General features: G+C 41.0%; 1 protein-coding gene across 1 annotated transcript in view; it reads left to right on the top strand.

Annotated features, from left to right (window-relative positions):
• Positions 1–26,513, top strand: part of LOC117461335 (CUB and sushi domain-containing protein 3-like) — a 262,738-nt gene that overhangs the window by 164,067 nt on the left and 72,158 nt on the right. The window contains 13 exon segments of the mRNA XM_034103156.2: positions 1,794–1,912; positions 3,149–3,218; positions 5,080–5,196; positions 5,418–5,627; positions 6,069–6,257; positions 11,878–12,055; positions 14,776–14,921; positions 15,632–15,712; positions 16,689–16,715; positions 16,718–16,801; positions 21,994–22,182; positions 24,124–24,270; positions 25,545–25,733. Coding sequence (XP_033959047.2) covers positions 1,794–1,912; positions 3,149–3,218; positions 5,080–5,196; positions 5,418–5,627; positions 6,069–6,257; positions 11,878–12,055; positions 14,776–14,921; positions 15,632–15,712; positions 16,689–16,715; positions 16,718–16,801; positions 21,994–22,182; positions 24,124–24,270; positions 25,545–25,733 — 1,746 coding nt within the window.

A 26,513-nucleotide genomic window follows, 5' to 3' on the forward strand; every position in this document is an offset into this window, starting at 1 on the left:
GTGAGATCCGCAGGAGTTTTTTCTGTAACAGCCTTTCCTGCGAGTGAAGCTTGTATTTGAAGTACCTTAAGTTCTGTTTTACTCAGCGCTTCCCTACTTTGCATGCCACCACCTACCTAACATATCTCTTACATTCTTAGTTGCCTGTGCTTTTGACAGTGTAGAGCCATAGTTCCGTTCTTTGTGAACTTGAACCTTTAGTTAGCTTTAGCATTTCTGTGTACCCTTGCAACGATAACTATTTTCCACTCAGAACACTCTAATCTATTATGTGACCTGCATACATTGTGTCTGCATCTGCCAAGGAGCTTTGATCTTCTTGGTATATATATTTTTTTGCGACAAACCTCCTCCTACTCTGTGGAATACTAAACACTTTCTTTTTTCTTCATGTACAGTTCTATTCAACAGGAGTAAGTAAAACGTTGAGATACATCAGGATCATGGGCAAGCTTAGTGACCGAAATGTAATCGACTAGTTACAATAAACGAGACATCCTTTTTAAAATGTGAAGGATGTTGGAGAAGGATATCAGGGTGACTACAGTTCCTGCTAAAATGTGTATTATGACCATTCGACTGGAACCCATCTGGAGCTCAACGGGACGCAGTGCCATCTGTTAGTAGGCAGTGGCACCCACTCTTAACCTCACCAGAGCACAGAGGTGTGCCTTCACATTGCTTGGCTATTGAAGATTCAACTTTATTGTCATTACATGGTGCAGATATTAGTAACGAAACGGTTGTTCTGCATTTGACCCATCCTAGTTCTAGGAGCAGTGGGCTCCCATACGGCGCCCGGGGAGCAGTGTAGGGAACGGTGCCTTGCTCAGGGACACCTTGGTAGCACTTGGTCTCTCTGGGACTTGAACTGGTGACCTTCCAGTTGCCAAGCCAAGTCCCTATGGACTTCGCCACTAATGCGTCAAGGAGAAGAGTTCTGTATGAGTGTATTATGTGCTTTTCAGTGTTATAACAAAGGTCATGTATTACTTCTGCAGCAGCACGGCAGACACGTTCAATACAGAATTCAATCATCTTATTGACAGATAACTTGTATATAAGCATTTATCTCCAATTCACCTTTTTACTGAGTAACAGCCTGTAATGGGTGCATCAAAAGTGAAGTTTATGTGAGCTCTCCCTGCTGATGTGAACATTATGAATTTAAGGAGTCACCTCTAGGATAAATGAATCTGAGCTTCTTATATTTTCTGTCTGCTGAAGTGACTGTAGCTCAAATTTAGCTAAAGTAGCTTATATCACTATAACCCATAGCTAGGATGACCATTGCTTTGAAGCCTTTAAAACACAGTATCAGGCCTCGAGGCACCTGGCAAGTGGCTCTGTAATCACTTCATTCTAATGGAGCCCAATGCTTCTATCAAGTAATACTTCAGGGATTGCTTTGTGATTTCACAGTGATTGCTTCAGATCACAGTCAGAAGGAATATATGATTACAGCCAGTAGTAGAACAGCTTTGTGACTTGTCCCAGTTTCTAAATATTAAGATGAGGGGAAAGAAAAGATAAAAACCTACTCAATTATTGTTGAATTACAAGCATATTAAAATGAGGGACTGTGTAATTACTCGTTTGGTTTTAATTAAATCAAATCATTTTGTATGTAGGTGTTGGCTGATTCAATGTGAATGTCACATTCATAATACACTGCATTTTTTATTAAATGAAAATATATCAAATGTTTTTAGGAGATGCATTTTTTGATTTTGCCCATTTTGTGCAGAAGAATGATCGCTGTCTACACTTGTGTGTTGTGACTCTGTCCTAAGCAATAGGTTTGGATTCGTGCCCAGAGCCGCTGCCTCCCAGTAATGGACAGAGAGTGGGCGACCGCTACACTGTGGGCGACATGGTGTCCTTCCAGTGCGATCAGGGCTTCACGTTACAGGTAGGTGAAGGCATGCAGGGCAGCTGAGGCACATACAGCTCTCCCATGGTTAAAAGTGAATCATATCTACCTGCCTGAAGTGACAATTTCAAGGGAATACCCCAAAGGAGGAGTCTGTCAAGACTGCATTACTAAGTACTCCTTCAATGACATTTGTGTGTGTGTGAGTGGAAGTGTCTGTGCGGGGGAAGAAATGTGTGAATGCACAAGGGTGGGATAACTGTCCATGTATTTATGCTTGCATCTTCATTGTGTGTACTTTCCTCGTGCGCTACTCTGCTTGAATATTCGTGTGTGTGTCTATTACAAAGCAGCTTTAATTTCCTCCAATCCTCTTCGAGTAGATACTGTAGCCTGGCGCTTTTTGAGCCGTAGAACCCTCGAACGCCACGGGTGATGGATTGTGTGGCCTTACTAATCCCTCACCGATTCTCCTTTCCGGTTCAGGAATTTGCTTCTATTCACATTTTTTCCAGACCAACTACTTCTTACACACATCTTCAGGCTGAGTGTCTGCACACCACAAGTAGACCAGAGGCTAGTGTAGAAATAAAAAACAGAACTTCAACTGAGGATTTTTAGTTCAGTTCTGTGTGTGTGTGTGTGTGTGTGTGTGTGTGTGTGTGTGTGTGTGAGTGTGCGTGTGTGTGTGTGTGTGTGTGTGTGTGTGTGTGTGTGTGTGTGTGTGTGTGTGTGTGTGTGTGTGTGTGTTTTCTTGTGTAGAACACCTTTGTCTGTTTTCAGGTTTGACATAAGTCTACGAGAATGTATATCCTTTTTACAAGCATCTTGTCTGCAGGAAACGTTTCGTCTGCAACATATTTTCAAAAGGATTAAAACAAGTTCCCTGAATGTTTTATAGACTATTAACCTTTTATATCCTACATTTTATATTATTTTTGATACTAATAGGACAGTTTTGTTTTGTTTTGTTATCAAGCTTCAACACATCTCCCTGCAGTCACACCCGGGTGGTACTCTGCCGCTCAACTAGCAGCCTGAGTTCCCTCTCCTCCTCCTGATATGCCATCAAATATGTACTCACAAGACCTTGAAAAGAGGATTTAGAAAGAAACAACACATCTGACTGTTAACCAATTCCAAAGATCCACAGGAGAGAGATATAATCTGCTTGAGGAAGACCCGTCTATTTGATCTCTTGGTGTGTTTTTTTTTTTTATTACACTGTATTTTGAAGGTGGATGGTAAATATGTTCTGTTTGTTTTCCTCAACAGGGTAATGCATATATTACCTGCATGCCTGGCCCCGTCAGAAGGTGGAATTACCCCGTCCCTCTTTGTTTAGGTAATGTATTATATACAGTCTGACATTACCACTGTACTGGGTTTCAACAAGCTGCATTTGCTGACGACATAAACCATATTTGTTGCATCAAACACAGATTTAGTCTCTTTTTTTTATCTTTTGCCATTCACTTTTCCTCGTTGACTTTTTCCTTGTTTTTCTTTTGTATTCCTCCCTTAGCAGTACTTTACTCACACATAGCCACACAATAGATCAATGCCCTCACACAGGACTTGTTATTATATTAAGGAAAGCTACAATTGTATTATAAGACCAGGGAAGGGAATGATGGGTGGGTGTGGGGCTTTGAAAAGTGGGGATTATGTATTTTCTGCTTTCCCCTTCAAAATCAATAAGGCTTTGCACCATCTCAATGTGTTGTTTGATTTTTGATACCCCTGATATCTACTCACACCCGACACTTCATCTTAAGTTGATCGGAACAGTGACGGATTCCAGAGATTACTAAGGAAGCGCGCCACTTTCTCTTTAGACACACACTGTTCTGCTGCCCTCATAAACACACACACACACACACACACACACACACACACACACACACACACACACACACACACACACACACACACACACACACACACACACACACACACACACACACACACACACACACATAAATTGTGAACACACACTTGAAATGCTTATAAACACACAAACACTTGCACACATAAGTACTCACTCAACACACTCTTCATTTAAATGTTCTGTCCCTGTGGTTTTCACAGTTAACTGCAGACACAAATCCCAGCTTTACTGTTGACAGGCCTGTTCTCGGGGGCGTGTACCCTCGTTAGCTCAACTCCTCGCTCGTTTAAAGTACACACGCTCAACCCAACACCCCAGGATCTTTACCCATTTTGCTACTGATAAACTCACTTCAAAGTGGCTGCATGCTTCATAAGCTCCTCTCCTCTCATCCTCTCTTTCATTTGTATACACAAACGGGCCATGCAGGTTTCCCCCACCAGCGTCACAATTAAATCCTGACATAGTTTGCGCTTAGTTCCGGCCTTGGTTTATCATCTCTGAAGAATTGGCAGCAGTCCCCCTTGTGTCTCAGACAGTTTTCTACATAAACAGATCAGTTCGGTTTCGGATGGGAAAAAAAGGAATGATGTGGCTACAGTTTACATTGATGCCTCTGGTGGTTGTAATTGCATTACACCTGGGTGTTTATGTAAGACTGGTGTGTCTGAGGAGGAGAATGGGGGACGAGTGTAACCTTCACAGCAGGCTGACGTGTTCTCTAACGCACAGTCAAAGAAGAGAAGTGGGGTGTTGCAGGGGGAGGGTGAAGTAATCACTGCCACCGCTGAGCAAAACTGTGGTACTCTATTGAAAACTGTGGTACTCTATTGAAAATTGCCTCCCTCATTTAATTTTAATTTACAGCACCAACAAACGTGGAATGTGCCTGAGTCTGTTTTCTGCCGGATGCCCTTATGGAACATAATCCACACAGACAAGCGGAGATGTACATGTGCACAATTCATAGATATCAGAGACATAAGCTACCCCCTATCCTAAGCTCAGAAAGCACACTCGCAGCACTTCTTGTTCTCTCTCTCGCCCACTAAAGTCCTCCTCTTCTACAGTCTGCATACAAGCACACAGACATCTAACACTTTTATGAGCAAATGTGGCTAACACAGACATTACCACTACTGTTACTTTTCCTGCTTTTTTGTACACATACACAACAGTTGTGCATGGACTGAAAAGACATATTGCTCTTTGCCCTCCCACCATATTCACTCCACCAACTGTTTTAATTTGTTTTCCCATGGAGACGATCTGTGGAGAAGTGACATGTTCTTTCTCCTTGGTTGGTCACCCTCAGCTCAGTGTGGCGGCTCTATGACAGACTTCAGCGGCGTCATCCTCAGCCCCGGCTTCCCGGGGAATTACCAGAGCAGCCTGGACTGCAGCTGGAGAGTTCAACTCCCTATCGGCTTCGGTCTGTCATCTCCCTCTGTTTTCCCTTTCTTCTTTGTTCTGCTAGCTCTAATGTCTTCTCTACTGCTTTTTTCTACATCCTACTGTAAACTCCTCAGAACTTTCTTACTGTGTTAAAAACCTTGATAGTTTTAGGCATGCATTACGTTTGAATTAACCTTCTGTTAAAGTCATGACAAAAACATACACATTCACTCAGTTTGTTTTCTTTTTTCTTTTAAGGGATCCATCTGCAGTTTATGAACTTCTCCACAGAGCCTGTTCATGACTATCTGGAGGTGCGAAGCGGGAACCTGGAGACGGGCACAGTGATTGATCGGTCCAGTGGCCCTGTGCTGCCCAACTCTCTCTTTAGCACCACCCATGAGACCACTCTCTTCTTCCACAGCGACTACTCCCAAAACAAGCATGGCTTTCACATTGTCTACCAGGGTGAGGAGCAAAGATGTGTCCTTATGGTAAAGTTAAAATTAGGTGTTATAGGCGATAGAAGAGTTTTCTATTAGAACACTTAAAGGACCATTAGTCAAGTAAGATACAGACAAGGGACAAAAGATTAGCCCGGCAAGGCAGACACATTCACTGAGGTGGAACTAAGATTATATAAGGTTAAAGTAAAAATAAACCAATGTTGACCTCCTCTGAGACATTCAAGGGCACATATCCTTGAATGGTAAGGGAATAATTCGTATTGGCCTTACACTGGGACAATACTTTGAATTTGAGTCCTTTAGACAAAGTATTTTTCGAATGTTTAACTTTTGTGAAATAAGAAATGACAAGACTTAGATTTTGGGTCTTCAACCGCCATAAGTTTATCAAACATGGGTTTCGTAAACCTCCTCTGTTGTGTGTGTCTTCTTTCCTACCCAGCATACGAGCTACAGAGGTGTCCGGACCCACGACCGTTTCGTAACGGCATAGTGATCGGTCAGGAATACAGTGTGGGGATGACCATTTCCTTTGAGTGTCTTTCGGGTTACACTCTGCTTGGAGAGCCGTCTCTTACATGTCTGCATGGAGTCAGCAGAAACTGGAATCACCCCATACCTCGCTGCGAAGGTGATTAGTCCACTGCCTCTTTTTAACAAGCCAGTTGCTTTCTAGGCAGTGTTTTGATATGTGTCTGTCAGTTATGTCTTGCTCACAAACTCTTGCGAATGTCATGCATGTTACTTTCTAAGAAGATGACTTAAGTTAAGATTACACACTACAAATAAGATAGAAGTCATTTCTTGAATCTTGTCCTTTACTCCCCCCCCAATAAAGCATCTGGCTCACTTTTACCACCAATGTAACACCACTTTAGTGAACTATAAATCGACACAGCCCATTACATTGATATATGGAACATTTGCAAGTTTTTATCACAGAGCTGATTACACCTGTCTTGTAAATTTCAAGGAGACTTCTCAGATGTCTCTCTGGTATTATAAATCATTGCTTTTTTCATTAGTAAAATGAAGCACTAACATATGTTTAAAGTCCACTACAAAGGTTGGTATTTATTTGAGAAAATGCTAAATAGTTTTGCTCCATCAACACTACATAGCCCTTCAACAGTCCTTTTTCTATCCTGAGGGCAGCGTTTTTGCTTTGACTCTTAGTTCAAAGTCACATTTTAACACGTTCCAACTGCAGGGTTACGACAGAGAAGTTTTAGTTTCTGAACTACTAGTGTCATCCCATTCATGGCAACCAGTAACCGTCCCCTGCAGTTGTATCTCACTGGTGCATTTCCCCCACAATATTTCAGTGATAACCCAATAACACACAGTTATGGTTCGTTTTATATACAGTAAGTGGTGATTCAGTCATAAAAGCATGCCACACAGTCTCACTCACTGATCGTCCAATAGCGACGCTTGGTCAGGGTCCTTTGGCGTGCAGTTGTGATGCACAGAGTCTCCTTCAGCTTCATAAACGGACGCAACGAGCTTTCAACTGATTGCAATGTATTCCCATCGGCAGCGGTATTTGACGCTCAGGGAAGCACCGCATCGGTTCATGTCGGCGGCAGTTAAAGGCAATGTGAGCGTCCATTCCCATTGGATAACGGTGCATTTTACACCCGGAAGTAAGTATTCTCCTTACTGTCGATTGATTTTACAGTGATATCTGCACTACTCATCAACTGAAAAACAACAGATTATCCAACAGATTATCCTTTTTCGCCTTCGATTCGGAGAAACAAATATTTGTTCAGAGTTTAGGATGGCAGAAAACACTACACGTACCCATAATCCTCAGCTATCGTTTAGCACTACACCAGCCGCTTTGCTTGACCCCCGTGATTAGTCCTCAAGCTCTGTGATTGGATGTTGGAGTGGCAGTGTGCCAAGGTTTACGCCGAGCGTCAAACAGCACTTTGAAATGGAATGAAACCCATCGACGCCCCCCCCCCCCCCCCCCCCCCCCAGAACTACACTTGCTGGCTATATGTGTGTTTCGCAACATGTTCTATGGCGTGTCTCTACTGGGAATTGTAGTTTTGAAAGACATAGACAAGAGATATATTAGATACATAATTTGTAAATTGCAGCCAGATGAATGTTATGGATGTTGTTTCAAAAGTTCAGGTGTTTAATAGTCTTCTGGCCTGTGGGATGAAACTGTCCCTGAGTAGTGGTTTTAGTCCTGATGCTGCGGTACCGCCTGCCAGACGGCAGCAGACAGAACAGTTTGTGGCTGGGGTGATGGGGGTCTTTTATAATCCTGAGGGCTTTCTTTAAGGTTAACCTGGTATTTTTACTCCACTACATTTATTTTAGTTACCTTACAGATTTGGATTAATGATGTGAAATATAAACAACCCTTGAATCAGACTTGAGTTACACCTGAGTAAAATTCAGTGAAGGTGATTGTCAAGTGCCAACAATCAGGCGAGATATTTGATAGTTGGTGCTTAAAAAGACAAAAAATGTATCTGCAGATCTCTATAAAGTATATTCATTACTCGTTCTTCTCTAATCATTCATTAAAAACTGTATATAATTGCTATTTTGCACATCCCATTCAAGATTTCAAGATTTTAAAGGTTTATTGACATATCATACACAACTACGGTGTAGTTATGCAATGAATGAAAAACTTGGGTCACTGGTCCCTCAACAGTGCATTACAAGACATCTCTCAATATGTGTGTACCTCCACCATTAAACTGTCATATTCTGCACATTTCTTATTCTATCTACATACATCTTATAAGAGTATAATATGTATAATATCGGTTCAAATAAGTGCTTCAACATAGTTAACATCAACCATGCAATATATTAGACTTTAAAGGTGGGGTAGGTAAGTTTGAGAAACCGGCTCGAAGTACACTTTTTATTATATCCCATGGAATGCTCTTAGCATCCCGATAGCAATGAATATCTTAAGTGCTTTTGACAAAAAATCCATAAAATAATGTCATCTGTGGAAGCCGTTGCACTGTAAAAAACATGACCAATCATTTTAGCCGGCCCGGCTGGATGGCCTGTCAGCCTTCCATCTGTGCACAAGTACTTTGTCAGGCTTAATATTTATCTGCAGATACCCCCAAAACGTTTTGCTTACATCTATTCAAAAGAAGATCTTAGCCTAAAGCCTAATTAGTTTGTCTGTTTTGCACATCCTCCTATTAATATCTTTGTACATCCGGCACTAAACTGTTTTATTGTAGAGATCATTTACAGTATCTTCTTGATATTTTCTATTCTATATTTCTATCATTGACCTTCTACTTTTCCCCTATTTTGTATGTACTCTTAATATTTAAAAGTTTTCATCAAATATAACACATTCAACAAAACATGCAGAAGACCTTAAGCAAGGCAAGGCAAGTTTATTTATATAGCACCTTTCAACACAAGGCAATTCAAAGTGCTTTACAAAAATGAAAGACATTAAGAAAAAGGCATTTAAAAACAGTAATTAAAAAGCAATAATAAAATAAATAAAAAATAATAATATCAAACAAAATATAGTATTAACTTTATTGTGAAATTAAAACAGAACGGTAAAAGAATAGTTTCCAGTCTATTAGCCCAATCTGTAGATAAATAAAGAACTAAGCCAGATGTGTAATATGTAATGCAGCCAAACCATTTATTACAATGCATTTATGTGATGACTTTCAAAGAGTAAAGCAAGCACTAGCTGAATAAAGTATGATTTTATCTTTTACGAAACGTTTTTTTCATATGGAATACAGTCGGAGGTCAACCAATCACAGAGCTTGATGACTAATCACGGGGTTTGTCGAGCAAAGCACATGGTGTAGTCCCAAACGATATCCGAGGATTATGGGTAGTGTGTCTTCGGCCATCCTAAACAACTATTTGTTTCTCAGAGTCAAAGAGGAAAAACACAAAACCATTGTACACAATTTAAACCAATCAATGTTGTATAATTAGCAAGGATAATCTGGTGTTTTTGAGTTGATGAGTAGTGGAGATATCCTGTAAAATCAATCAACAGTAAGGAGAGTACTTATTTCCGGGTGTAAAATTCTCCGTTATCCAATGGGAATGGACACTCACATTACCCTTAACTGCCGCCGACATGGACCGATGCGGTGCTTCCCTGAGCGTCAAATACTGCCGCCGATGGGAATACATTGCAATCAGTTGAAAGCTCTTTGCCTCCGTTTATGAAGCTGAAGGAGACTCGGTGCATCACAACTGCACATGGGAGCCTGCCTGCAGGCGCCAGTCTCAGGACACCTCCACTCTGAGGACACCTCCACTCTCAGGACAGGAAGTGCATGCACGCTAAGAATTACAAAATAAAATCGCCACTATCAGTACAGCGCCACTTTCCGAACAGGAAATGCACGAAAATACAAAATAAAATCGTACTGACACTTATTATATACATATGTATATATATATCAAATCAAGTTTTATTTATATAGCACATTTATAAACGATTTTTGGTCGAGCCAAAGTGCTGTACATATAATAAAAATAGCCTACAGTAGAGACACTTTACAGCAAACAACGTACAAGGAAAAACTTCCAGAGAAAACCCACAGTTTAAGGGGAACAAATGGGAGAAACCTCAGGGAGAACAACAGAGGAGGGATCCCTCTCCCAGGACGGACAGACGTGCAATAGATGCCGTGTGTAAATCGAAGAGATAATACATTTTACAGCATATAGACCGAATGTTAGGAAATGCATGTGTCTGTAATAAAAAGATGAATCCACGAGGATGTCAGCTACAATCCTGTGGAAGCCATCAGGGAAGCAGCATGGCGAGACCCAAGGCAGGACTGCAGAGACAGGTTCAGCCACGACCCAAAGTCCACGACTTAATCCAGAACTCAGGATAGAAGATCCAAGACACAGACTACAGCAAGAGGATCAGCCTCGACTCCGGAACCCGGCGTAGATATAGATACAAAACAAGAAAAAAGATTTGGCTGGGTTAATCGGAACAAGAGAATACACAGACACAGACAGAGAGGGAAAAGGTCATTGGATAAAAGTTATTCTTGATAACCCTCTAGAAAGATCTCATGAACTTCCCCACTAAATCTATCAAGACCTGAGCAGTTCTATTAGATATAGATAAGAAACAGAGATATATGTTATATATATATATATAAAAATAGGGACACCTTGTATTGTTTACTCTCAGTACAGCACCACTTTCCGAACAGGGAATGTACGCCAATACAAAATAAAATCGCACTGACACTTATTATAACTATGTATATAGATATATATATTTATATATATAAATAACGACATCTTGTATTTGAGTTACACCTGCTAGACAACAGTGGAGGGTTCGAGAAACAACCGTGTTTGCCGGGTGCACCGCGGCGGAGGTGGGGAGGTTCCAGCTGGGAACCTCCACCCCGCTGCGGGACCCGTGGTGGGACCCCTGAGTCAGACGGTGCGTCTTGGTCACGCTTCATATCGGCCGGCCCAGGAAGGAAGAGACACACGCAGAGTGGGGGAAGTCCCCCACCCCAACGCAGAACACCCTCCCGGCCATCAGAGTCGAACCCGCAGTTCGGAGGAACCGACCGCCAGAGCACCGGCACTAGGCCGGGCCAGTGAGAGGAGAGGTCAAAATCCGTTAAAATATGGATGAGTGGTGGGGGAAACGGCTGGACACAGGCAGAAGTCCCCGGTAGAAGGAAACGGGTGAAATAGCCAAAAAAAGAAAAATTAATAAAACCGGGAATTTTTTTTTCTGAAAATAGGCTCTCGTGAGGCGGGCAGAGTCCCCCGTCAACTCCTGTTACATTCCTCCATGGTGTAATTAGAGCGAAAAATGGCTAAGTCAACTTTTACGAGAACCAGGCTGGGGGGGTCAAAAGGGCTTGACCAAGGCCAACCCAAAGTGCATGGTGAGCGGACTCATCACCTCCGTGATGAGTCCCCATTGTGATTTGAAAACTTCCATCAGACGGGTCCTTTGGGGGGCGGGGAAACAAACGTGTTTGAATCGTCACTTCCTGTACTGAGTGTGGAGGTGTCTTGACAGTGGAGCCTACACCGGAACTGTCCTGAGAGTGGAGGCCTGCAGGCAGACCCCTCTCCAACTGCATGCCAAAGGACCCTGACCAAGCGTCGCTATTGGACTATCAGGGAGTGAGACTGGGTTGGTTTTACGATTTGAGGTAAAGCAAGAAAGGCCTTTTTTTTTAAATCCAGCATCTCTGATTTTTCCCTCCCTGCAGCTCTCTGTGGTGGGAATGTAACATCCATGAATGGCACAATTTACTCTCCGGGACACCCAGCTGAGTATCCACACTTTCAGGACTGCATGTGGACTGTCAGAGTGCCTCCTGGGTACGGCATCTCCATCAATTTCTCTGTTATCAATACTGAGCCAATCTACGACTACATCACTGTGTGGTAAGTTACCAATTCTCTTTAGGTATGTCACGCATTAAAAACCGTCTGTTTTCTGTATACAGAGCTACATACAGAGTCCTATTGACATTCTGTAGAAACAGTCTTTGTTAATTAAAAGTGATGTGTTTAAGCTTCTGAAAGCATTGACAGATTTTTACAAAACAAGACTAAGGGGAGTTTTCACCAAGTGGGTTCAAAATACAGTGCATTGCTTTTTAGAGCATCACCCAAATGGTTTGACAACTGAAGTTGACTCATGAGAATATATGAGATTTCACATTCTTTATTGGGGCCAGTGTTTTTCCTCTTATTGCAAAAACAAACTCAAAACCTGCTCACAATGGATTTAACAGTTGACAAAGTGTCAGAGCCACAGGCCAGTTGGACAACTTTTGACGAAGTTTTGAACTTTTCATGTGACACCCGTATTAGATGAGCCAACAGCCAAATATGTTGACCTTTGTCTGGATATCGGTGGATTCCTTTCATCATTTCTTTCCATGACAATTTTTTTTCCATTACAGTCCCTTGCTAAGACAAAATAGATTCCGGTACAAGATGAAATAAGACACTGAACTAAAGTCTGAGTCACTGTGTGTCTCTCTTTCTCAGTGAGTGCAAGCTAAAAAGACAGAAATGTGTGCAGTGCACACATGAAACAGCTGAGATTCATTGAATGTTTATCAGTATATAGGAATTTTAATAATTTCATATAATTGTGAAGAAGTAAACTACTTCACACTAACTGCTTGTTATCAGTCCAGCAGCTGCATCTATCCGAGTCTCAGCTTCTTCCTCTACCCTTTTCTAGCCTCTCTGTAGCAAGGTAAGCCTCAGGCAGTCATGGAGCTGTCGTCCTGGGTGATGAAGGAGGGAAATGCCTTCCAGCATATAGGGCTACCATTAACAGTACGGGAGGAGGGAGCAACTGGCACTACTGTATTTCAAATGAACAATCTTTTCCCTGATGGTAACATTTCATTTCCCTGCCTGACTGCCGTCGCCAATTTTGCTGATCACTCTGAAATGAAACGGAAATACAATTTGTTGTAATATCAAGGATAATAAAGGAACACACACACGCATCCAAAAAAGCATTTAGTTTACATCATTCATGTGAATAGGCCTAGAGCTACTGGATTGTGCAAATAATGAAACACTTTTCTATAGAGTATAAAATAATTGTACTGTCCTCCCACATGAAGGTTTTTTTTGTTATCATCAGAGTAAAGTAGCATGTCGTTGCTGCATGCATTACAGAAAAAAATTATCATCCAAGCAGGCAGATTATTTCAGAAATGAATCATAGTAATATTTTTAGAAAAGGTTTGAAAGTTCTCCCCTGCTCTCATTAGCAGAGGTGCATCCGTGTGCTGTGCTGCCAGCAGCTAATGCATGTCTCAAAGGGCTTCCGTGCAAATGACAAGTTCCATTATCACCCCACCGCCATCCACACTTCTATTCATCTTGGAGTGGGGGATATGGAGAAATACTCTTTGTACATTTAATAAAAATGTTCCATTGCAATAGGGATACATATATTATCATAGTATATCAGCTGAGAAAGCTCAATTGAGACACAATGTATGTGTACACTATGTTGGTTTGTCTGTTTGGCTAATGCAGGAAAGTAAATACCTGGCAAATTAAGATACATAATCACACAGATGCAACGATCCTAGAAATGCTCTTTCAAAATTGCTCTCCATCACTCAAACAGAACAAAAGAATGGGTTAAGCTACCTCAGTAGACACATTTATATAACAATAGGCGCGTTCACACCGCAGTACTTTTCCCACTTTAGTTCCGATATAGTTCCGAAATGTTGCGTTCACACCAAAAAGAGCTGGAACTAAAATTAAATTTGGATGGAGTCCAAGAGATCGGCCAGACTCAGCAGGCTGACAACATTCAGAGCCTTCAGCATCTCAGGGTATCATCCACCACTGGCAGCATGCCAGTAACTATTTCAGTGATTTCTAATGCCTCAGCTCAGCCTCTTATTTGTTTTGTAATGTATTGGTGCCTCAAAGAGTTTAATACGTATTTCCATCAATAAAACATATCAGTATTGTCACGTCTTTGCCACACGTTGATTGTTCTTTGAAGTTTAGTGAAATTCAGTTATTATTGAACCTGAATAAGGCTGACATGTACTGTACTGTAGCTACAGTAATGAATGTATACATTCCCATAGATATATCCACCCTTCGCAGATAATAACCTACTCTCCATAAAGAGTGAAAATCAAAGAGGTCATTACAATTCAATTCATTTTTGATTCCCAGGGCAAGAGTTCCTTAATTGGCTAAGGGCTTTAGAATGTTGTGATAACCATCCATACATTAACTGAAGACTTAAATCCTTCCACGGTCACAGGAGCTGAAGCCTGGTGATAACAATACACACTCATTATGTTCACGAACAGAATATTAACTGCCTCGACAAAGTGTTTTGCAAGGAACGAAGATGTCACAAAAGCTGTTTTATTTTATTAATCATTAACCCCCCCCTCACAAAAAAAAACTGGAGGAGGCAAAAAGTTTTAGTACTACTGTATACAACATCATCAGGTTACTCATACTGAACGTGTTTTGACGCTGTTGCTTAAAGTGAAACTTTTTCTCAGGTTTTCCACACAAAGTCCACAAGATTGCTTCTCTGTCCTCATCCTCCTTTCAAGCTTTCATATATTTCCCCCTCCCCCTCTCTGATATAGGGATGGACCCGACCAGGCATCGCCTCAAATCGGTCAGTTCAGCGGCAACTCAGTGCAGGAGGGCGTGTCCACCACTGCCAATCAGGTTCTCATCAAATTCCACAGCGACTTCAGCACCAGCGGCTTCTTTGTCCTGAAATATTACGGTAACTCCCCCCTTTGATACCAGCTAAGTAAAACCCTTGTCCCGCCCTGCTGTAATCACCCCTATTTCTTCACTTCTCCACGTTGCTGGGAACATCGTACGCTAATGAAGATCACAAAAGTATCGAGGGATATGGGCCCTGCCTTTCTATATTGGAACGCCTTTAATTTCCCCTCCTTTATGAGTCATTATCAGGCCTTTCTCATTTTGGCACATGGTAATGCTTCTAGTTCGGTGCAGTAATGAATAATGGATGCCTTTCTTATGCCTGTGTTTTGCCTGCCCTATTAAAACGCCCCTGTCGAGAAGAAGTTAATTAATAATAAAATGCCCCCCATCTCAGCTAAATAAGTGATTGGTTCTTGATGATCATGAACATAGCTGGCAATTTATGATCAAAACAAGTTTCAGCATGATGGGAGAGTAAAGAAAGTGCTGCAGTTGAATATATAATACATATGCACACTTTGTTTCTCCTGTCGCTCTCTTTCACACACACACACACACACACACACACACACACACACACACACACACACACACACACACACACACACACACACACACACACACACACACACACACACACACACACACACACACACCCACACACACACACACACACACACACACACACACACACACACACACACACACACACACACACACACAATTGAGTGCAAGCAAACACTGTTGTCCTCTCTCCAACAGCATACCAGCTGAGAGCCTGTCAGCCACCCCCTCCTGTCGCCAACGCCACCATCCTAACCGATGATGACGAGTTTGAAATAGGTTTGTCTTCTTTTATTTTGCTTGTTTACTGGCCATAGACAATGTGTTATTAAATAAATGTGCACTAGACATAAGCTAATTTGCTTGGACAGCCCTGGACAGAGAACTAAATAGGACTTGACGTATCTAATGGTTTCGCCCATTATTAATTAGTTAATTCCCCTGTCATCTAAACTCTTTATTTGTTCATTGAAAACTATTTTGCAGATGTTTTTATCTTTGCTGTAAGTCATGGTAATCTTTATGTGTAGTATATATTCATGAACAGATGTACATTCTCTGTCTACTGTATAATGGATGTATGTATTTATTAGGACTGCCCCTGTACAGGTGTTATTTTGGCCTTCACCAACTCATTCTACCTGGGATATCTTTCAAATCTCTCTTTATTGTTGCCGTTTTCTCTTCTTTCTTATAATATTTTCTATTCTTCTGAGTTTGGCGATTTATTCATGCATTTTGCAATTAGATAGAAGTTTAAGGCAAGGGCTGATTAGCTCTTGAAATAGGCCCTTTTTTAGTTCCAGTGTTCAGATGTGAATCAAAATTGGAAATCACATGGCTAGTGTCTGCCTTACTTTGTGTCTTTGAAATTGAGTGTAAATTAGATTTTGTGTGTGCATGCGTGTGTGTGTGTAATCAGCTAGCTAAGGGAGTGTCAATCTTCATTAGAAAATGTGTTGTTGATTACTGTTGTTTACTGAGGTGTGTGTGTGTGTGTGTGTGTGTGTGTGTGTGTGTGAGTGTGTGTGTGTGTGTGTGTGTGTGTGTGTGTGTGTGTGTGTGTGTGTGTGTGTGTGTGTGTGTGTGTGTGTGTGTGTGTGTGTGTGTGTGTGTGTGTGTGTGTGTGTGTGTGTGTGTGTGTGTGTGTGTGTGTGTGTGTGTGTGTTCAGACAGATGGATGGATATGTCTTTCATATCCACTCCCAGCCTGCGTGTGTGTGTTTGAATAATTGCGTGTTATATGACGTCACAGGGGTCATCATTCAGTACTAGTGCCTGCCCGCTTCACCTTGGTGGGCAGTGAGATTCTGACCTGCCGACTTGGAGAGAGGCTACAGATGGACGCACCCCCACCAGTCTGTCAAGGTTGGTTTTATTTAATGTACAATTCTAAGAGTATATTTTAATATTTTTTGGTGGCTTTTTAAATTATTATGAGTGTGTCTTTTCAAAGTTTGTTCAAATATTTGTGAATGCAGATCCCTGTTCAGTTGTGCATGCCTAAGTATGTGTGCTTGATGCCATTCTGCCAAGGTTGGTTGCAGTCACAGCCAGCACCCACTGTTGCTGATACATCATTTAACAGACAGCCAGCAGGCCCCCTTCTAGCAAGCTCCTGGTGGCAAACAGCATCTCTTTTCTAATTTATCAAGACTCACAGTCAGAATACTACTGACCCAAGATCATAGACTTGCTCTCCCCTAGAACCAGCACTCAACTGTGAAGGATCAGTGTGACACAGATTACAGATCAGCAGTTTTCATCGACAAGTTTTTTTATGCAATGTAACAAGGTGGATGGAGAGCAGTCATGGCTGTTTTTTCTCCTTTGAAAGGGAACTCAGATGTAAGCCCTTAATCCTTGCTCAACGGGACCCGTGGGTTTGATTGATGTAAAATGTCTTTCTAGCCTTGTTTTCGAAACAACAAGCAAAGTAATAGAAATGTCTGTGTTGTCTGCATCAGAGATTTTTTTAAGACCAAAAAACAAATACCACCAGCCCGCTTGTAGTGACAATACATCCCTGCCGCAGACAACAGAGTCCTCTTAAACCTTCTGTTCCCTGTGGGAAGATGTCTTTTGAAGGGCCCTGAAGTCCTTTGTGTAGTCTTGAGTTGATGAGCATGTGTCTTTTACTATGAATAATCACATTGGAATTGTGATCGAGCCATGACAGATACTTGACAAACCCAGAGCCTGCATTCATAAAGCACCTTAGAATAGGACTAGTGATTTGGAACCTTGTTTTTGCTCATCCCTGGCTATAATTATTTGATGCTTGACTTGATATCTTTGTTCTTTCCCTGTAAGGTTTTTGCGGCTGACATTGTTTTGCTCTCACAACTTGCCCTGATTTCATTTAAGTATGTGGAAAGAGAAGCAACAAATAGTTATGGCAGCTTAAATCGAGTGACCTGGTAATCCAAGCTGTGAAAGCTACTCCCATTCCTATACTTTATTCATAAAAGGCTACATACTGCACTGCACATTAACATTAGCATTGTGTTAATGTCTTGAATACAACAGCTTCTACCTTTTTATTGTGCTGCATTGAGAATTTTTTAGAAATGAATAATGTATAAAAGAAAAAGAGGTATAAAGTCCTGCAGCATTTTATCAGCTTGTTATACATTGCAGAATAAAGAGAGAGGTAGGGAAACGGATAAGTAAAAATCTTAATTGTATACGTTCAGACTGCATAACAGCTGTCTGGCATACTGATGTACATTCACATTAAGCATTGCAGTGGGATGTTTTTCATTTCATTATTTGTTTACGAGTGACCAATCTAGCAGATCAGTAACAACTGTGAATGGTTCAAAATAATTTGATCTGTTTCTTCGGTGCCAAGTGAGGGCAGTCACTCTTTTGAGAGTACTGGGAGGTATTTCAAGCTCTCTTATTGTGTTGGACTTGCCAGCTCACCTTCTCATGTGTTACTGTTACACAGAGCCCTGCCAACACAGACTAGCTTCTATCAGCTAAAACTCATATACTGTATTTGAAATAATTTCACAGGCTTTAATTTGAGTGACTGAATTAACCTGCCAAATCCAGATTGGCAAAGCATGTCGGGACTATTATTGGAGAACACTACATTATTTTTCACTTGGTTTCATGTGAACGGCAATTAATATTACGGCAGAAATATTTTCTACTTTTTTGATGTTGGACAGCATACATCTCATACATCATTGCGTTGTCCTGCAAGTCTGGTTATCTAGGATATTAATTAAAACAATGTAAAACATTAAAGTATAATAGTGGTTTTCCTAAATATGCGCAGTTACTGTGTACTTTATAATCATGATAAGGTATATATCTTGATCGAATATCTCCATAAAACCTGCATAAAATTGGCATTAGGACGTCTGGGTTAGTTATTTGTCGTTTGACATTTTCATGGATCACCCCATTATTGTAGTCAAGAATTCATTACATTTTCTTGTGCTGGATATGTTACGTCCTTGTGCCACCTCTAGCACGGAACTAATTGCTCTCCTTGGGAAATGTAAAATTGAACTTAATTTCAGTTGACCTGCTATTCACATCCTAGAGACTGCTGCAGTAAGCTTTTAAAAAAGGAGCCATTTCCTGTCGGCTGCTTGCCGGAAAACCAATTCTCCAGTGTTCCTCCTTTTCACTTTTGTTTGCTGTCAACCCTTCTGTTAATTGTCATTGTATGCTTATAAGATAACACTGAAATGTCCTTGCATGGCTATACACGTTCACCCTCAAATTCAGATATTTCCCCAGACTCTGTCTCCAATGAGGAAGGTTGTGTATCAGCTTCAATCAAGGATATGGCCACAATTGAGTTTACTGCTGTGTATGCCCAGCAAACCATCTGCCACATGCAGGTTGAGTCCGACCCATTACATTTTGTAATATCAATCTTCACATTCCCATAGGTTTTCATGTGTCAGAAAACCTAATGAAAAGCAATTTCTGCTCTAACCTATCTCCATTATACTTATGTATGTTTATTTTATGATGTCTCTGCAGCCGGCAATATATATCAGTCGTTGCCATGGCATTCTTATTCTACACACAGTGATCTGAGTAAAAGAATAAACAATTACTGGTTTGCAAAAGAAGTTACAGAACAAATGCCATTGGCAGTCCTGTTTAAAACATCACATTTTGCATGCATGCCATTGTAAATTACATTGAAATACTACCATACATAAATGGGCCAAAAGAGACTAATATTCTAACAGACACTTTGATTTATGTCAAAAACTAAATATAAGTTCCATTTAACCATCGAATCATTATTCAGAGATGAATTTCCTGGTGATGTTGGGATATTTATTTACTTAGTAATGGTGCTATATTCTTTTTATATTAGTTTTTCAGGCAATACTTGCATGTTTTGCAAAATACTTATTTAATAATATTTTTATAGTATCCTAATCAATATAGGAATACATTGTAAGTTTCAGTCTTTGTCCTGATCATGGTCCTCGGTAAAAGTATTGAGGTGTCTGAAACGGTGTTAAGCCTCTCACAATTATTCTTTTTTTAATCCCTGCACCTACAGTTTGAGGCAAGGGAATTTAAGACACAACTGTGCTTACTGGATGAACTTGTGTGTGTTGCGTGGCAACGTTAACTTATTAAACTAGTATTAAGGGCTCAATTATTTCAATAACAAACTTGTGCCAGATATAGATTTAATCTGCATCTTAAAGCAATCCAATATGGTAAAGCACCCCAGGGAATGGGATTGTGTACAGTGGACAAAGCTGGCAAGCCCATTGTTAATATATGTATTTAAGTTGTAAAGAATGAAAACAGTAATTTAAGTAACTACTTCTTCACGCATTTCTCTTAAGTTGAATTTGTGTCAGCTTTATGAAAATATTCTTACTGCCATCAGTAGGAGTAAGGCTCCTGCTGAGAGAACTGAGGAAGCAGCGGCGTGAATTAACTGCACAGACAGAAGACGCCGTTATGAACTCCATCGTATGGTCAGTGAGAGTCACAAGTGTCTAACATTCAACTTTAGACGTACTTTTAAATCTCACATGCAACATCAAGGCTCTCAACTACGTACAAAATACAGTTCAGACTATATTTGGGAAAGTGTGAACTTTAGAAAGCAGTGTTTGTAAATAATTTACAGTTTAGGAAACTGCAAATATAAACCTGAAACTGGTTGAAAATGACATGCTGATCACTGAACTGACACACCAACACCATTCTCAAAAAGCTTTGAGGTGTCATTATCCAAAATTCCTTTTTTTCCCTTTAATGAATAAATATTGAAATGATCCTTTCATCAGAAGTGTAAACTCATTAAGAAATACACCCTGCACATTGCTCTTTAATTTTAGCCCTTATACTGGAGGTCAGCTTTGGTTGACCTTTTCTTCCGTATATGCTCATTAGAGCCCACTATATAAAGAAGAGGAATTGGAAATAAATATAAGTTAATACTGTTTTGAGAGATGTAAAAACCAGAAGCGTCTGATCAGGAAAGACTTCACTCAAGTATGCACCGAAACATATTGATCACATCTATCACAAACTGCCAAGCAATGGTTGCAAAGAAATACTGCAATTCGTAACAAATTGCTATGTTAATTTATTTTCTGAGCAGATCGACTGGAGATTTGTTTCCTCCCTGATGAAAAGTGTTTCTATAACTATTGATTCTGCCATGAACAAATCCTTTTATGCTTTTGTCTTTTCTTTTTCTTTGATTCAAGTATTCAACTTTGTTGTTGATTTATTGTAATGAGATGCTTTGTTGACCTCAGTTCCCGCAGAGGATGATTGCTGTACTGTGTGCTTTAAGAAATGTATTTTTATTTAGAACCTTTCGGAGATCATATCTGCCTGTTATCTGAGCCAAAATCTGTGCTAGTTGAAACTGCAGCAACTTCCCAGAGGAATATTTATATTGCTTTGTGTTAATTTTTTTTCCTACTCTGCCTTTTTTTCTTGATATATGTCCAACTGTTCCCAGTGACCTTTTTATTTGGAGCACTTGTTCACATTAACCTTTTATATGCATCATGTTTCTTCACTAGTGACACTGAAGAGAAACTTGTGTTAACAGCAGAAAAGGAAAAGAAGGAAACAGAACTGTCATTTTCCAGCATGCCAGCCTAAAGGAAATTAAGGGAATGCTGTGAGCTGATTCACATCTACTCGCACACACACACACGCTCAATTTTTCTATACAAAGATAGCTGTCTCACCTATTCAGTTTTATAATTTGATATCAGGGGAGCCTGGTGACAAGAGCAGTCTCACCAGCTCAGCCCTTAGGTGCAATATCAGTGTGGCTGGAATGTAATTGTTTCCAGGACTAGTTATTTTTCCAATGTGATTGCCACTGTCACAGTGGAGCATTCCTGTATTTTCTTTCTTCAAATCATCTTGCCTCATCTTTAATTGTACCTTCAAATCTCTTCCCTTTACCTCTGTTTATTCAGTTTTCTGCCTCCGCTAGGTTTTCATCTCCCTCTTTCAACCTCCACCCCTTCTCTTTTTCCGTTGTTCTCCCTGTATCGCTGCATGCCCTTATACTGTTTCTGTTCTTCCAGTCCAATGTCCAGCCCATGAGGTGCGTTTTGACTCCATGGGGGTGATCTTGAGTCCAGGCTACCCTGACAACTACCCCAATCTCCAGATGTGCTCCTGGCTGATCAACGTGGAAAAGGGTTACAACATGACTCTTCACTTTGAGCTCTTCCAGACAGAGAAGGAGTTTGACATCTTGGAAATATTTGATGGTGGGTTCTGCTGGAATGTTGGTGTGAAAAATGTACTAAGCAATATACAAACAATTTGACTCAAGCTAAATAATGTATGTGTTTGGTCTACTGTTAAAATTGTAGTGCTTCTCAGTGGGAAAAACATTTTTTAACCGCTGTTTCAGCATCTTATTTTAGAGCTGATTTTGGGTTCTAGTGTGTTCAGGGGTGGCAGTAGCTCAGTCTGTAGGGATTTGGCTGAGGAACGGAGGGTCGCCTGTTCAAGTCCCAACAGATTAATTGCAGTGTTGACTGATTCTTTGAGGGGGGCCACATTGCCTCCTTGGCACTGCTGAGGGGCCCTTGATGAAGGCAATAGGCGCTTTCACACCCCGTACTTTTCCCGTTTAGTTCCGATAGCTCCTGCGATTTTGCGTTCACACCAAAAAGAGAACTTAGTTCATGATAACTTTTACCCCCTTTTTAGTCCCTGCTAGAGAGGTGGTACTTTCCTGGGGAGAAAAAAGTTCCAATTTCTGATTGGCTGGGCGAATTGCAAACAACGCCCCGTAAAACTCGGAAAAGTTTTTTGAAGCCGCCATTCTATTTGCTGGCATTATCATTATTAGCTTTAGCATTAACCTCGCGCACCAACAGAGAAAGAATAATTTATGGCACCACAAAATAAAACATGGGAGCGCTGGAGATGAGGAGATTTACTCGGAAGCCAGTCCCCAACTCCGGGGACTTCCGGCCGGGGACTTCGGGTGGCAGTATACGCCGTGAAGTGGTTTGCGGCCTGCCAGTAAACCCAAAGCAGAAGAAGAAGAAGAAGAAGAAGTGACGTCAGCGGCTTCATTTGCGTAATCTTCCCTCAGGTAATTTATTCCGGTGTGAATGTGATCGGCTCTTAGTTCCATGGGGGTACTAAAGGCCCTGACACAATAATGCAGATATATATATATATATATATATCTGCATTATTTTATCCCACTTTATGCTTTGCTCTTGCTGCTTATTTTACACTGATTTTATATCTCATTTCTTACTGATGTAAAGCACTTTGAACTGCAATCCCCTGTATGAAAGGTGCGATACAAATACAGTTATTATTATTATTATTCAGATGGATGTTTCTGCCCCTCTGTTCATTCTCCCATTATCCTCCTCAATCTGCCTAGAAGTAGTATTTTAATGGTGTAGCTGTTACTATAACCAATACTAATGCTAGGGCTGCAACTGACAGTTCTGTAGGCACATTGTTATTGTTTCTTATCGCTAACCCCTCTTATGGCTGATAGCTCCAGTGCCGCACGAAACATGTTTTCGATGGACGAGAGGGAAATGGAACGCACACGCTATTTGTTGTTTGTTTATATCACGTAGTCTGTTCTTCTGCTCTGTTTTCCGGTTGTTGCCTCTTTTGAATGACGAATACACACTACCGCCGCCTGCTGGTAAGGAGAGTTATTGCCACTCATGCACTGAAGTCTTTGCGGTGTGTTCCCGTGCGACACATGGCCAAGACGTAGGAGAACACTGCGACGCAACCGCCGGCGTCGGCGAGTCCTCTGGTGGCTGCTTGGTGTGTCAGGGCCTTAAGTGCTGGGAACTAAGTGCTGGGAACTAAGTACGGCAAAGTACTTGGTGTGAAAGCGGCTATTGGATCCTCAGATTGTTCCCTGGTTGAATTTTTTAAAAATCTGCTCATTGCTCCGTTTACTAGAATGAGTTATAGTGTTAACATTTAAGATAAGATTTTATACAAGTCCTGTATTTACATTTTAAATAAATGCAACCGTGTGTTTGATGCCATGATAAGGCATTTGGAAATGTTAAACAATATATGGTCTGGTGTTCTCACCACACACCTGCACTTAGTGCTATTTAACTAGGAAACAAATGAAGATGTATGTTTGCGTCCGTCTACATTAATGCTTGTTCTTCTGGTACATTGTGTTTGTGTCTGTCTGTGTTCAGGTCCCAACATCTACGGGCAGAGCCTGGCATCCCTCAGCGGTGACATTGAGACGCCCTTCAGCCTGACCACCGCCGGCCACCAGCTCCTGCTGCGCTGGTCCTCTGACCACGGCACCAACAGACGTGGCTTCCACATCAGATACGTGGGTGAGTATCAAAGTATGTATCCAGCTTATAATCATACTTTTACTAGTGCTATTTCAATATACTTTATCTCTTAACTAGAGAGAAGTGATAAAAGTCTTGGGTTTTTAAGGCATTTATATTGTCAACACTCTCTAGAGATGCTTCAATTGAACGAGTGATAACAATAAATAGGGAAATATATTCATCGAAGCTTCTCTGCTGCAGCTACATGAGGATACAATGTGACCCCATGATTTTTTATCACATTATGCTATGAATGATCTTCTTTTTTTGGATTTAAAAATGAATAAATTGACAAAAATACTTTGAATTTCAAATGGCTCACTATAAGAGCAACATGAGGCAGGAAAAAGAAATCACTGCAAGACTTCCATGTTGTTATGCACTCCCTAATTTAAAAAGGTTTGTAAATTCTTAATTGGTTCTTTAATAAAGCAAACGGTACTATGCAAGAGCCGCAAAGGGGATCTTCTTCCATTTGAAATGCATCAATGATAATGAAAAAAGCATAAAAGACATGATTTTTTTATGTTGTGCCTCTCCATTATATTTAATACACTAGAGTGTTACTGTGAAAGTAAGTCGGTGTGATGAATTTTGTAAAGAAAACTCCTTCTTGACTTGATTGACTTGAACAGGAACTGACTTAAACCCCTGTGTGTGTCTTTTCTACTGAAATCCCTGCTTTCTTCCAGTCATCCTGATTTGAAGAAATGTTTGATGATATTTGTGAAGCACACATCCCTGCCTTGGTTTTTCTGTCCCTTCGGCTATTCGGTGCTCATATTCTGGAAATCAAATGTACCTTTTTTGTGTTCGATGGGCTGTAAGATGAGGGGAAAGTAAGGCTTTGGAACAAATAACTAGAGGATGCACGAGTATTGCTTGTGTTAAATCAAATTGAATATGTGCGTGCCCATAGGCCACGAGAGGAATAGTAATAATGTGATTTTGAGGACTTCCTTTGGCACACAGCCTGAGTGCTAAATAGATGTGACAGTCCTCAGGCATCTTCCCTTATTATCTTTCTGAATTTAAAATGGAGCCTCGCTGTGACTAAAATGTTCACCTGAGTCTTTCTCTAGAGGAGCTTTGTTAAAGCCCTAAAGCCCTTTCCTCTGCTTTATTTCTCTTTTTCCCTAGTAACATCTGTTTATCTGTTCTCTATTCCCTTTTCTGTGACTTTATTCTCACCTTCTGTTGTTGCCTCTCTCCTCTCCTCGATATTCATCCCGCTCCTCTCCCGTGTTCCTTTATTCCTCCAACCATTGTAGCGATGTACTGCAGTACCCCAGACTCCCCACAACACGGCTTTGTCGTGAGCCAGACCGGAGGTCACCTGAACAGCATGGTGCGCTGGGCCTGCGACAGGGGCTACAAACTGATCGGAAAGGGAACAGCTGTGTGCAAGAAGACCCCCTATGACTTCTACGCCTGGGACTCGCCAGTTCCCGCGTGTCAAGGTGAGCAAATCAGCCCTGGCAGCCTTTTATTTCTAACTTCACCCTACCTGGCTGTTTCTCTGCTCTTCTGGTCACTGCCTCTGCAACCCTATGCTCAGCGGGGGTAGACAGGCATGCGCGTGAGGCACCCGAGTGTCTCAGCACAAGCTCCATTCCTGTGTTGTTAACAGCTGAACTGAATCTTGCCTGATTGAGAGCCAGAACCCTGTCAGGTGGAAAGGCAACATAAATCAATCCTTCCTTCTTCTGTCAATTTCCACTTCTTCAAATTACTTTGGCTAACTCTCCATTAGCATGCAGTGTCTGCCGCTGTTTGGTCTCACTCAACTAATTGGGTTCTTTGATGCGCACATGTGAAATGTGTGCATATGCGTGGGTATGATTGCATGCATGACACAAATACTCACACTGCTGCAAACAGCAACAGATGGTGTTCTCAATTGCATTTTATCATGATGCAGTGAAATCAAAATGTATGTCATGTACTTTAAAATGATATAAAAACACTCCACACCTGTGATTAATTCCGTCAGCTTGGTAATTGCACATAGTAGCTCTTGCAAAGCACATAAACCCAACCGTAGCTGCAAATAAACTAATTTATTCATACATATGCTGTCCATATGCTCTATGCTAGATGCTGGTGATTACATTACACCATCAATCCTTCATTCTTTCAAATCCATATTGAATGATGTGTTGGGAATACAGAGTACATGAATCCATCAATGTTGCTTGGGCGTCTCACAGGAAGAGCAATGACCTAAATAATGTTTCAGG

This window comes from Pseudochaenichthys georgianus, chromosome 16 (assembly GCF_902827115.2).
Source record: "Pseudochaenichthys georgianus chromosome 16, fPseGeo1.2, whole genome shotgun sequence".
Taxonomy (NCBI): Eukaryota; Metazoa; Chordata; class Actinopteri; order Perciformes; family Channichthyidae; genus Pseudochaenichthys; species Pseudochaenichthys georgianus.